This window comes from Megalobrama amblycephala, linkage group LG3 (assembly GCF_018812025.1).
Source record: "Megalobrama amblycephala isolate DHTTF-2021 linkage group LG3, ASM1881202v1, whole genome shotgun sequence".
Taxonomy (NCBI): Eukaryota; Metazoa; Chordata; class Actinopteri; order Cypriniformes; family Xenocyprididae; genus Megalobrama; species Megalobrama amblycephala.
Window position 1 is genome coordinate 41,979,668 of NC_063046.1, and position 14,384 is coordinate 41,994,051.

The 14,384-nt window shown below is 34.6% G+C and overlaps 1 protein-coding gene and 2 long non-coding RNA genes across 7 annotated transcripts in view; 2 read left to right on the top strand and 1 right to left on the bottom strand.

The window, feature by feature from the left end:
- The first annotated feature begins 2,742 nt into the window (after positions 1–2,742).
- LOC125265338 lies at positions 2,743–5,033 on the top strand. The gene is made up of 3 exons (XR_007184246.1): positions 2,743–3,102; positions 3,612–3,684; positions 4,189–5,033. It is a non-coding gene; the product is annotated as an uncharacterized LOC125265338 (long non-coding RNA).
- Positions 5,034–7,097: 2,064 nt separating this feature from the next.
- LOC125265340 lies at positions 7,098–10,751 on the bottom strand. 3 transcript variants are annotated; one of them, XR_007184249.1, is made up of 6 exons: positions 10,205–10,729; positions 9,622–9,694; positions 8,862–8,994; positions 8,598–8,703; positions 8,110–8,222; positions 7,098–8,034 (listed from the first exon to the last, which is right to left on the bottom strand). It is a non-coding gene; the product is annotated as an uncharacterized LOC125265340 (long non-coding RNA). The 3 variants fall into 3 exon arrangements; XR_007184247.1 differs by having other exon boundaries at positions 8,862–9,694; positions 10,205–10,751; XR_007184248.1 differs by having other exon boundaries at positions 7,098–7,521; positions 8,862–9,694; positions 10,205–10,749.
- A 175-nt stretch (positions 10,752–10,926) lies between these two features.
- The window catches only part of LOC125265339, a 7,121-nt gene continuing 3,663 nt past the window's right edge, over positions 10,927–14,384 (top strand). For all 3 annotated transcript variants that reach the window (XM_048185479.1, XM_048185480.1, XM_048185481.1), the window contains exon 1: positions 10,927–11,301. In XM_048185479.1, the coding sequence (XP_048041436.1) occupies positions 11,213–11,301 (89 nt within the window). In that variant the 5' untranslated portion in view covers positions 10,927–11,212. The remainder of the gene's footprint in view (positions 11,302–14,384) is intronic.

Sequence of the window (14,384 nt, forward strand, 5' to 3'; positions counted from 1 at the left end):
TTTCTTTTTCTTTCTTCTCTGGAAAATAAAAATTAAAAATAGACTTATGGAACACTTTCCCTCAAAAATATGATAATAGTAACAGTTCTATTTAGAACCGCATCGCCCTCATGAATAACCCCTTTATATGCATTACTTTATTCCTGCTTTTTTGTTTTTCAAAGCTGTAACTGTCATAGCCACCTCATTAATGGTTTTCTGGAGCTCAACCATCAAACTACACAGTTTCGGCTTCTGCTATTGCTACAAGCTGAAGAACCATAATTTGGTACCGTTTAAAACCATTTTTCTTTAGAGCTAAGGGAGGAATGCATTTTCTCCAAGTGATGGACTTGATTTTGTTATTTTTAAAGCAATAGCCTACTTGCTACTACTAATATTTATTGAAATCACCGCCTGTTAAATAAAACTTTACTAAATTAATAATAAATAATTATAAATAATGAAAAAATGAAAAAATATGGAAAAATGCAGGTAAGTTAACACATCTCATCATTTATATGATTTAAAATGAAATATATTAAAATATATATTTTTCCACCATCAAATAGGCTATTACTGTTTCACATTTCACAAACTTACATGTAAATGAAATATACTGTCAATACACAAGTTACACAAATTATTTAGATAAATAAATGCATTTATTTATATTCAAAGGGATAGAAAACAAATTAATAATATAAGTCTAAAATGATACCTTATCTTATAGCTCCATCTAGTGGACAAGGTTAATATCCAAGCCTTCAGGTTGCAGATGAAATTGCTGATGATTTAGAGCAGTGGTTATAATACCAAAAATAAAATTATAATAGTTCAGGGTGAGAACAGCAAATTCTAAACCAGGAGTTCTCAGCTGAATAGGGTTGGAGCTAAACTCTGCAGTAAAGTGGACCTTAAAGACCATAGCTGACAACCCCTGGTTTAGAATTTGCTGTTCTCCTGAGCATCAGAAATTCATACATCTATTATAACTGCTCCTCTTTTTGGTCAGAAGTTACCATGTTAGTATTCCTTCGTTGTAACAAATGTAATAATAATAATAATAATAATATAATAAGAAGAAGAATCCTTTCTACCATCATCTTTTTACTGTTTATACTTTTTGTAACTTCTTATTTTCCCAAATAGACAAACTATATCCATGAAACCAAGAATGTTTTCTAGGAATAACTTGTTCTCCACCTCATGTTGAAGAAAATGTTAAATGACAAAGAAAATTCAGGCAAGATCACGAAAGAACAAAAAAAGATATAGAAAAATTGAGCATAAGCTTTTAGGGCTATGGCATCCAAGTTAAAATAATGCCTTTAAATTTTCAAAACATGTTTAATTTGTTCACTTCAACACTAACGTAACAGCCAATACACACAAAGACACACACACACACACACACACACACACACACACACACACACACACACACACACACACACACACTCATAATACATTAAATAAATTTAGAATTCTTATGCACTGTTGCCACTAGTTAGTTAACTAATTATTGTAAAAACAATAGTCTATAACAAATAGCCTACATCTAGTAATGGAAATTTTTAAATGCGTTTAAAGGCGTCATATGATGCGACGTATGATGATCAGGCGTCATATGATGCGACGTATGATGATCAGGCGTCATATAATGCGACGTATGATGATCAGGCGTCATATGATGCGACATACATATTTCAGACGTACCAATCACACGTCATTTTTATGTAAATTTCTCACGTACGCCGCCGTCACGTCGCCGCCTACGATTAGATCTACAGTGACGTCGCCGTGACGTCGCCGCGGGTCTATCGTCTGCCCTCCCTATCAATCCCATTCAAAATTTGACACGGTCTGACGGCGACGTAAGGGTAGACTGCGCCTTATCCTTCGCCTGCTTAGCCTTAGAACTGGCACGGACCGCCCCTCATAGGTAAATTGTGCATTGGCTCACACACTGCACTGAGCCGTGTGAGGAGCGTGTTCTGATGCAACCCAGTCTCATATGAAAACGTATCCTGACTACGTTGGTCCAAAGTGCAAAACGTAGAGGGGTTACAATAATGGCCCTTAAATTGTATGACTGTTACAATTTTTTTTGCCTATTGTTTTGCGTCCAAGTCACGTGACTTTAGAGAGCCCGGCCGTGAGAACAAAAAACATGGCGGACGTTTCTCTACTTTTTAGTGAAAAAAACAATATTTTGAGTTAGTTTCTGCATAAAAATAAGGTTTAATTACATTTTTAGCGAGAAATATATATTCTATTTTCATAATATTCACTCAGTGAATGTACATAATCACTCGCTTGCGCGTTGTTGCAAAGATTTTTCTGATCTCGCCAGAATAATGTGAAACTGCTACGTTTTGGTTGCTATGAACAATATTTTATTTTCTGCATCAAAATAAGGTTTGATTACATTTTAAGCAAAAAATAAATATTTTATTTTCATAATATTCATTCAGTGAATGTACATAATCACTCGCTTGCGCGTTGTTGCAAAGATTTTTCGGATCTCGCCAGAATAATGCGAAACTGCTACGTTTTGGTTGCTATGAACAATATTTTATTTTCTGCATCAAAATAAGGTTTGATTACATTTTAAGCAAAAAATAAATATTTTATTTTCATAATATTCACTCAGTGAATGTACATAATCACTCGCTTGCGCGTTGTTGCAAAGATTTTTCTGATCTCGCCAGAATAATGTGAAACTGCTACGTTTTGGTTGCTATGAACAATATTTTATTTTCTGCATCAAAATAAGGTTTGATTACATTTTAAGCAAAACATATATATTTTATTTTCATAATATTCATTCAGTGAATGTAGCCTACATAATCACTCGCTTGCGCGTTGTTGCAAAGATTTATCTGATCTCGCCAGAATAATGTGAAACTGCTACGTTTTGTTTGCTATGAACAATATTTTGAGTTAGTTTCTTCATAAAAATAAGGTTTGATTACATTTTTAGCGAGAAATATATATTCTATTTTCATAATATTAGCGTCAAAAACTGACGCGAATTTTATTGGTATGAAATCACGCTGAAGAAGTCTCCTTCAGAACACATCGCGATATTTGGCATCAGTTCGCGTGTGCTGGATGTTGGTAAGTAGTCGTAAATACGCTGTTCTAATGTTTGATATAATGTCTTTTCTGTTTGCAGATATTAATCAGATTAACGTTAGCTCCCTCATGTTCAGTCACTGCATTATATCTGTCACCTCCGCTGAGGTTTTGCTTTTCATTGTTTTCTATATTAAATACTAAACTAGGGTGATTAAACACTGTCACGTGACGTGCAATATATTGCACAATATAATATAACATATTCATATCAGGTTCAAAGTAGTACAAGTGTAGTTTCAAAATGGTATTTGTTGTAGAAGCACGGTAAAAAAACAACACTTACCATGCTTTTTACCACAGTATTGGTAGTTTTAATGTGATTTTTGTTGTAAATACAGAGTAACCACAACACTTATCATGCTTTTAATGCCTAATAATGTTAAATCCAAAAACTGTAAGGTCAATAAAAACTTCTTTCCTATATATATTTAGGCTATATATAAACCTATATATTATAAATAATGATATTTTCTTTTCTCTTGTTTTAGCTGAAAAGACAAAAAGGGCCTTTCGGAAATGGATGAAGGAGACAGAAAGCTGCAAAGGCAAATAATTGCAATGGTATGTATGTGTTGCTTTTAACCCTTTATCAAACATTTTATCAAGCATTTGTTAAATAGTCTCACAGTAAATTAAAATTAAAGTCAAATCCTGTACATATTTATCACCTTATTTGTAAATCAGTTGTGCCCCTTCTTGGACAGTTGGACGTCCCACACATAAAAGTTTATATTAATTCCATTGAATTCTTTAAAATGATTACAGATTGGGCCCAAAATGTTCCAATGATACATGATGTCTCTCCGCACCTCATAACTACCTCTGTTTGCAAGAGTGGAAATTATCATTTGACTTGTCACATGACATCAGATATTCGATTATTTTGTCATGATCATTTACACTGCTGATAATGTCCTGCTTGCATGTGAAACATGTTATTTATTTATTTTTATTTTTTATTTTTTAAAATATGAATATAGCTTGCTATACTTTTAATCATGGAAATGCCCACACATCAGTGAACTTATTACATAAATGCATTTAATTGTGCAACACTCTTTACAGAAGGAAATCCTACGGTTATGTATGAACTCACAACATCATCATCAAGTGCTGTGCTGGACACATTGGGTAACAAGTGTCCTCCAACGTATCCAATCTGTGGCCACGTTCTCCACATCTTCCCATGGGACACCGACATTCTTCAGGCCTTCGTTTCCATGTCTTCCCCTGCATTCTCCTGGTGGTGTCCACTTCATCTCTGTCTTTGGGTGTTGTTGTTTGGTCATGCTTAGGATGTGTCCAGGGAGGTGCACCCTTCACTCTGTCACAGTTTTTAAAAGTCTTCACGTGGACTCCTCCTTATGATCTCCTTGAAACGTGCAGAACCAATATTGAAAATAGTCATTTATCTTTTTCCATATTCTTGCCTTTATCAAAGAAGCACCAGTGCTCATCCGGAGTTTTGGTAAAAGACATATTCATTGCCATCCACTAGTTCTAGTAATGCTGCGACTATAGTCAAATATGTATTTCTGCATGTGTGTATAGCAGGTGTTTGTCCGAACAATTGAAGTTAGTGAGAGTGTTCAGGAAAACCCTCTGAGAACAATCAATATTTATTTAATTCTGTTTGGTGCTGATATAGAGTATTACAGAAATGACACATTGACATTCTGGACATTATTCTGTGAGTTTGTTACCTCTACATTTAGATGGACTTGAAAATGTCTTGCATTTTGTTTCATTAAACCTTTTATTACAGTGTCACTAAATGTCCACCTTAACTACATCTATGGTATCATTATATCAGTACCTGGATAATGTAAATGTAACATACCCATGAATGTATTTTATAGAAGCATTTTATTGCTGAAAATATTTAACATTTATAAAATGCATTAACTATTTGAATTTGCCTTTCATTTAGTTACAGTAAAAGTGAACAATAAACACAATATTGTATTGTATTAAAGTTGAGAATGTAAAATGTTATTTTTTTCCCCCTATTCTTTAAAGAAACATTTTCACATGGAATTTTATCTCATCTCTTGGTTTGTAAAAATAATACTTCATCATATCGATTTTTGTAGTTATATTTCACTATAATAGATTGCCTCTGTAACTGGATATATTTTTTTCTCACAATTAACTGATTTTTATACTGTTGTGCAGTAGTTTGGGGACTACATTTGTCTTTGACACTAAATATTGGAATATGATTATAAAATCGAGTACATTCATTATGCTTTTATTTATATTTATTTTAATTCCAAGAGTTCAAATGGTGAAGAATGGTATAAATAAGTGATTAAATGTATACCTTTAATATACTACATATCTACTGTAAATGTTAGAAGCACTTTAGTAGATGCAATTATATCTCTTTCAAATATATTTATGCATCAGTTTAAAACACAAAGGAGTCTTTCGTTGTAAAATGTGATTTTTTATTATATTTAATTAGATTAATTATATATTTAAGGAATCTTTCTCGTCAGCCGGAACCGAAGGAGAGCTGTCGTCATTTACCATAAATGGACAAGTAAGCGTGACGCATCTGTTCAGCTGTGTTGTGATTGGCTGTGACTCTATCTCAGAACTCGCTGTGATTGGACTACCTTTCAACCCATATAAAACGGCGCTTTATCTTACAAAGTTTGTTTTAGTGTGAATATTACGTTACTCATACATTAAGTTAACTATAAAGTGTTTCCATGTTGTGAGAAATTACTCCTTTACCGAGATCCCAACCCTAACCCTAGCTTCTCAATGAACTACAGCGCCATGTTTCCCGTTCATTGATAGAATGACAGAGACATATGGGTAATGTAGTTTAAAACGTTTAGTAAAGAAATGATAAATGTTAAAATAATAAGATCTTTAATGGACAACTCGATATCTAAATATGTTTATTGTGCAAACATTTATTACATATATGAGGGACAGGCTGAAATTTAATATTTTACTGTAATCACTATTAAAAAACCTTTATGCCAGCTTTCCATGTATGTCTGAAAACTGTGCCCAACATTATTTAGTAATCATAGCATAAGCAGTTGTCCTGTTGATTTTCTCTTTGATACGCTAACCGGACTTTGAGTTACAGCCATTTGAAATGTTCATTTTTTTGCTCTTCCAGGGGCCGGTACTGGCCCCTTGGGGGTGGAAGGGCATTAAAATCTACACAGGTGTGTACTCCTCATCATGGATAACAAACTTTGTTGAATCACATTTAATTATTTTATCATTTCCTCATTTTCCATTCTAACATCATGCTTGTATAGGTTTTTGATGGGTATTGTGAGACCATCTGATGAAATATGGAAATATTATAACAAAATGTTGTAATACAATAATAATAATAATTGATTAATTGAATAGTAGTTGATTATTTCTTTGCTTTTTTTTTGTATGAACACCAATAAATATAATGGATGAACCCACAACAACTTGCCATTATCCAGCTGCCAGTGTTGGCAGTAAACTAAAAACTATTTATATTTACACTTCACTATTACTGTTACACAAGGATAATGCACTATTCAGTAAAATAAGAAACTGTGCCAAAATGTCATTATCACCCCCTCTTCTTGCTCCTCACATGCCTGACATCAGTAATGTCCAGCTGTCATTTTGAATGCAGTAGTAGATGTACCAGAATGATCAACATCGATCTTCTTCAGCTCTGCTTGAAGTGTTTGTATCAGTATAACCCACTGCAGCCTCTCTTTATTCACATTCCTTCCCTTTATTTATCTGGAAACTGTCATCCTTGTCACAACATGAAAGTATATGCAACTTTTGGTGCATTGTTGTCCCAAATATCATGAATTAGATCAAAAATATTTATGTAATATATATTTATGTATTAAGTAAAACAATCATGGTAATTATGTCATTTTTTTAAATTATGAAATAAACTCAGCTTAGTTAAATTGTATTTACTCTACCAAACACCACGTTCACCATAATTTATTACACAACACTTTATTGGAGGATACAGCATAAGGTTGAAATTTGCATAAAGACAAATGAGATTCAAGATAAATAAAAACGTGTCTTCAAAAATACGTTAACGTCATAATAATCCATTCACAGACTTTACTCCTATTGCACAAATGAGCGCCACAGAATCCCATCCAGTCAACTATGATCCAGAAAACAGATTTGATATTGAGTTTAAAATAAAGATTCATTATCACAGCTGAACTGGGTTCTTGCTCTTCCCTGTACATGTCTCTATCATGTTCATGTTCTTCTTCTAAACAGTTTGTTCAGTTGTACTCTACAGTACAACTGATGACCAGAAGATGTGATCACTGATGTGCTGTAGCTTTTTCTCAACCAGAGGAAGAAGTCTTAACATCCCATTGTCAGGCGTTCTTCAGTCCTGGTCTAAAAGTAAAACAAAAAAACACAGACAATTCAAGTTAAGTAGTTTAATGGACAGCCAGGTCAGCTTATGTTCTGCATGATTTAAACAGTGGTGGGCTACTCTGGCCCTCAGCGTCCACGGTCCTGCAGATTTAGCTCCAACCTCAAACCCAACTGCCTATAACTGTCTATAAGTACACCTGAAGACTTTGGATAAAATTTTCAGGTGTGCTCAATTATGGTTGGAGGTAAACTCTCCACCTCAAAAAGGAGACAGCAAAAGGGCTAGAGTTGCCTGTTCCTGATTTAACTTTACAAAACAGCAGTACATAATATATATATTATAATAAAAATGCAGCACAGACTGTAAGCTAAGTACTGAACAAAAACTGTTTTACCCATATTAACAGCAACCTGTTTTAAAAGATCTTTTAGAAAGGCATGCTCTCTTTTGAGCCTTGATTTCTTTCAGGACAACATACTCTTCTGTTTCTTGTTTCAAGAGCATAATTTGGTCAAAAACCAAGTGATAACCTGTACAATGTAAAATTGTTAAAATACTGCAATAAAAACTTTAAGGCAAGAATTAAGAATAGGCACAGGACTTACCATACTCATGAAGAAGCCATGGCCATGCATAGTTTCTGCCTCTTGTGTTCCTCCGTAGCTGCACATCAGTCGTTTTTCCTCTAGGATCTTCTGTTAGTGACTTCACTTGCTATCTGTTTTAAAATACAAATACAATGTTTTAGGTCTGTGCAGTATAAGGCCTTATTTCAAGCCAAAAAAACTAGGTATTACACATAATTTAAAGAACATTTACTATTTCATTCCTATTATACTATATTATATTATATTAACTCATTATCTTCCAAAGCTTCCCAGAACCCCATGGAACAATGTAAAGTGTTTTTATTAACTAAATGCTTTTTATCACACTTGTCTGCTTTTATCTAAAAAAAAACAAACAAAAAAAACAAAACAAAAAAACAGAAGGAACAGTTTTTAAGAACTTTTTAAGAACTTAATAGTCCTTTGAGAGAACAACATTAAATTCTGTACTACATATTACAGCATTGCCTCAACACAAGACATACCAATGGACTTCTGTCTTCTTTGGGCATGAGATGGTCATGTTCCTTCCTCACCCTAAACAAAGGACTTCGATGAGCTTGTTTTAATATAAGGATTGGTCTTCCTTCTCTGCACAGAAAAACAAGAAAGTCTCTACTTACTCTGTGTGCAATTACTCTTGTTCTTAAAACATACAAATTGAGACAGTTATAAATAAGTTAATTTACCATACCATCCAGGAGAGCATTTGATGAGTAAATACTGATTTAAATATCTAGAAACTTTACCTGGAAAGGGCTGATCACGGCAGGTTTGCAGCGACTCACTAGTAGCTCTTGTGAGGGTCGGCTCTTAAAAGAGCTGTTGAGTTTGACGTTGTAGAGATCCTAAAAAGAAGGACTAAGTAATCTGCAAGTAATCCTGCAAGACAGAAAGGAAGGTAAATTTATTACATCACATTCAAGTTGTCAATTTACACATAACTGTAGGATTTCCTTCTGTAAAGAGTGTTGCATAATTAAATGTTAAATGCATTTATGTAATAAGTTCACTGATATGTGGGCATTTCCATGATTAAACATATGTCTTTAATAGCAAGCTATATTTATATTTAAAAGAATAAATAAAAAAATAACATGTTTCACATGCAAGCAGGACATTATCAGCAGTGTAACTGATTAGATATTGAATAGACATCAGATATTCAATTATTTTGATTATGACAAAATAATCGAATATCTGATGTCATGTGACAAGTCAAATGATAATTTCCACTCTTGCAAACAGAGGTAGTTATGAGGTGCGGAGAGACATCATGTATCATTGGAACATTTTGGGCCCAATCTGTAATCATTTTAAAGAATTCAATGGAATTAATATAAACTTTTATGTGTGGGACGTCCAACTGTCCAAGAAGGGGCACAACTGATTTACAAATAAGGTGATAAATATGTACAGGATTTGACTTTAATTTTAATTTACTGTGAGACTATTTAACAAATGCTTGATAAAATGTTTGATAAAGGGTTAAAAGCAACACATACATACCATTGCAATTATTTGCCTTTGCAGCTTTCTGTCTCCTTCATCCATTTCTGAAAGGCCCTTTTTGTCTTTTCAGCTAAAACAAGAGAAAAGAAAATATCATTATTTATAATATATAGGTTTATATATAGCCTAAATATATATAGGAAAGAAGTTCTTATTGACCTTACAGTTTTTGGATTTAACATTATTAGGCATTAAAAGCATGATAAGTGTTGTGGTTACTCTGTATTTACAACAAAAATCACATTAAAACTACCAATACTGTGGTAAAAAGCATGGTAAGTGTTGTTTTTTTTACCGTGCTTCTACAACAAATACCATTTTGAAACTACACTTGTACTACTTTGAACCTGATATGAATATGTTATATTATATTGTGCAATATATTGCACGTCACGTGACAGTGTTTAATCACCCTAGTTTAGTATTTAATATAGAAAGCAATGAAAAGCAAAACCTCAGCGGAGGTGACAGATATAATGCAGTGACTGAACATGAGGGAGCTAACGTTAATCTGATTAATATCTGCAAACAGAAAAGACATTATATCAAACATTAGAACAGCGTATTTACGACTACTTACCAACATCCAGCACACGCGAACTGATGCCAAATATCGCGATGTGTTCTGAAGGAGACTTCTTCAGCGTGATTTCATACCAATAAAATTCGCGTCAGTTTTTGACGCTAATATTATGAAAATAGAATATATATTTCTCGCTAAAAATGTAATCAAACCTTATTTTTATGCAGAAACTAACTCAAAATATTGTTCATAGCAAACAAAACGTAGCAGTTTCACATTATTCTGGCGAGATCAGAAAAATCTTTGCAACAACGCGCAAGCGAGTGATTATGTACATTCACTGAGTGAATATTATGAAAATAGAATATATATTTCTCGCTAAAAATGTAATCAAACCTTATTTTTATGCAGAAACTAACTCAAAATATTGTTTTTTTCACTAAAAAGTAGAGAAACGTCCGCCATGTTTTTTGTTCTCACGGCCGGGCTCTCTAAAGTCACGTGACTTGGACGCAAAACAATAGGCAAAAAAAATTGTAACAGTCATACAATTTAAGGGCCATTATTGTAACCCCTCTACGTTTTGCACTTTGGACCAACGTAGTCAGGATACGTTTTCATATGAGACTGGGTTGTCTGATACCTGTTAGCGAAAAAATAAATAAATAACTTCACTGCTACACGTGAATCACGCGTGAACGTCTGACTCCACACTTCACTGCCACACGTGATTTACGTGACGTCTGCGTGACGTCTACGCCTCGTCTGCGTCTTAAAATGAATGGATTTAATAGCAAAAAATCAAGACGTCAGTGAGACGTTCAGTGAGACCGAACGCCATAATAGAGCTCGTCGGAACTCCATACATACTGTGATCCTCAGCATGTGTGTAAAGCGTGAGCTCAACGTGAGTTCATCTGATCCTCATACTATGATCCTCAGCATGTGTGTAAAGCGTGAGCTCAACGTGAGTTCATCTGATCCTCATACTGTGATCCTCAGCATGTGTGTAAAGCGTGAGCTCATTGTGAATGCTTCACACTCCGGTCCAGTTGGCGGTGGTAAATGCACCATCTAAGCTGGTCTTCCAACCACCATAAAACATGTAAAGAAGAAGAAAAAGTTGTGCATGGTATTGTTACACCGCAGAAATGGTGAGTGGCCTATTTACATACTTTTAGATGTGCAATGTGGTCTGGTCTTTTTTTTTTTAGCAGAGTACTGCTCACACATGCTACATGTGCACCAGCCATTTTACCTTCAGTAATCACACCAAAATTGCTAGCTGCAGCTAGTTTGCATATCAGTATTTGTGAATTGTTAGGCCTGTTATGTCAGATCATTACAACATTACTAACTTTATATTTCAATATATTAATTTTTTTATTTATACTTATATTTCAATAATTAACAAGCGCTGTAAAACAACAGTATAAGCAAGAATGCTGCACTGGTGGAATAGCGTAAACTATCATTGCTCTTTGGATAAAAAGATGAAGTACGCCTACTCTTAGACACTCATATTAAAGATAAAAAGCCTTATTTCACCACGCTATATGACTAGTTTTTTAACAACAACTTCTATCTGCGGAACTGTAGCTGTTTTATGTTAAAAGCTTCAACGTCACTTCCCATTTACCAAAACTCAAAGTGACTGACATTCATCCTCTTATTAACATAACAAGCAACTTTACCCAGACATCAGATGCAACACTACATCATTAAGAATGTAAAGTGTAGATCTACAAAAGTGTAGTTTAAAGTACTTTATGATACACACTTTCTTTAGGATACACAACAATTGTCCAAAGAAGACTTAAACAATTATCAAATACAGTAATCAGTGAGAGTGGCTAAGGTTGTCCTCTCAAATTTGTAAAAGATTTATGTGTTTCATATAATGTTTTACTAATACAGAAGTTCTTTTTGGCCTGTTAGGATTTGGAAACAAAAATTAAGGCATTGAAAAGACAGCAACAAAAAGCTCGTAGAAAATCAAAAAAGATCATTTTGGCTCTTCAGAAAAAAAAAATAAAAACACTTCTGATCGTGAACACTCCTCCAGAGAACTTGAATCAGACTACTCATCAGACGACTCAGGAAATATGCTGAATGTTGTGGAGCAGCATCTAAATGAAGACTTGCAAGAACAGTATGATTCAGAATCACAACAGAATACCATAATTAATATGCAAGATCAAGTGCTATGGTATGAAATTGATAGACTAAATGATTCCATGGATGTTACCAGTGAAAGTAACTCAGAGCTAGCTTTGTCTCTGGAGAAAAAGCTGTCTGAGTGGGCAATGAAATTCAATATCTCCATGACCTCTCTCACTCATTTGCTTAAGATTTTGAAGGAACATGACATTGATGTTCCAGCAGACGGATGAACACTATTGAAAACACCTCGTTCTGGCAGTTTGAGAATAACAGAAAAATCAGGTACATTTTAACTTTGAAAATGTCCATGCACTCATTTGGCAATATTATTCAGAAATTTCACTGAACTGTAAAATCTTGTTTTTGATAGGTGGCAAATACACATATTTTGGATTAAAGGAAGGTCTTACGCATACTCTGTCTGAGCAAGACACTTCAAAATACGACCACTTTGAGATTTCTTTGAATATTGATGGCCTACCCATTTTCAAGTCCAAAAACCTCACAATGTGGCCACTTCAGTGTGCTGTCATCAACATTGATGAAGTGAAAAACAGTCCTTTTGTTGTTTCTCTGTTTTCTGGAGCAAAGAAACCAAATGATTTGGAGTTTTTGAGGGATTTTATGGAGGAGCTGCAAGAACTGATGGAAACAGGCTTTAAAGGGAAGAGAATTGTCCTCAAAAACATCATATGTGATGCACCAGCACAAGCCCTCATCAAAGGAATAGTTCAGTTTAATGGCTGCTATGGCTGTGACTTTTGTGATGTAAAGGGAGTTCATGAGAGCAAAATGCTTTTTTTGTATAAAGGAAATCTCAGAACCAATGAGTCATTTAGACAGAAGACAAATCCTGAACATCACAAAACAGATAGCATTCTTTTGAATCTGGACATTGATATGATCAGGCAGTTCCCAATAGATCCCATGCATTGTGTAGATCTAGGAGTGACTAAGCGAATGTTGATGCTGTGGAAAGAAGGACCTTTGGCCCTGTAGGAACTGTGGACGAACCAGACAATTGAATCATTCAGATGATTCTTTTAAACATAATCCTAATTCAGAATCAAGTTCCGACTCCAGCTCGTCTGCGGAGTAAACCCAGGCGGATTAATTTTATGACACCCCACGCTCCTGATAGCAGGAGGAGTGACAAACCAAATGGTCACCAGGAAGATAAGATTCTTTGATCACCCAGATCAAAGAAACAGAGGAAACAATGCAGGTCCCATTTGTTCTCTAAAAGACCTAACCTCACAGAAAACTCAACAGAGACTGTTCTACAAATAAAACTGCTTCGAAATTGTTCCAACAATTTTAATGGACTTATCAAACATCTTTTAACTACATACATTTTGCATTATGTGTCCACAAGTACTACCTGTAAACAGTTAGGCTTTAGAACACTCACAATTCATGTAAATATGTTAACTCTTGACTGAATGACTGAAAGTATGCCTTATTTGGACTTGATTTATTTCTTTTCATCTTTCCTATATCCTGACTTGAATGAAATCTGTTTAAAATGTATTGTATTCCATTTAATAGAAATTATGTTAAAATGACACTCTGCTGAAGCAGAAACAGGATGTAACACCTATGTGTTATTGGGGGCAGAGAAAGGCCCTTTTGAAACAGGACGATGTCTGATTGGCCAAAACTCCTCAGAGGTGTGACAAACAACTAAGTTTAAATTGTCATTGCCAGATAGAAGGAGTTGGTTAGTTCTGGTCAAGGAAAACAGAGCAACAGAAGAAAGAACCGGTCAGCCATGACCAGAGTACCAAGAACAATGGAGTAACAAGAAGAACAGACAAGCAGCTCATTTCAAGCCATCCAACTTCCACTCACTTTTCTTTTCTTTCTTTAATTTTATTTTCCGTTGAAAGTCTCGTGTTCTAAGTTTCGCACAAAGTTCAACCAACGACTTCTGCCGCTTAAACTTTAACTCCAGCGACAAAGAGACTTCCCTTTAATTTTTCAGCAAGCTCAAACGTGATTGGGTTCTACCGAACACAACACGGACCTTGAATACCCTGCGACAACTCATCGACTCGGAAAACTCTTCTCTACA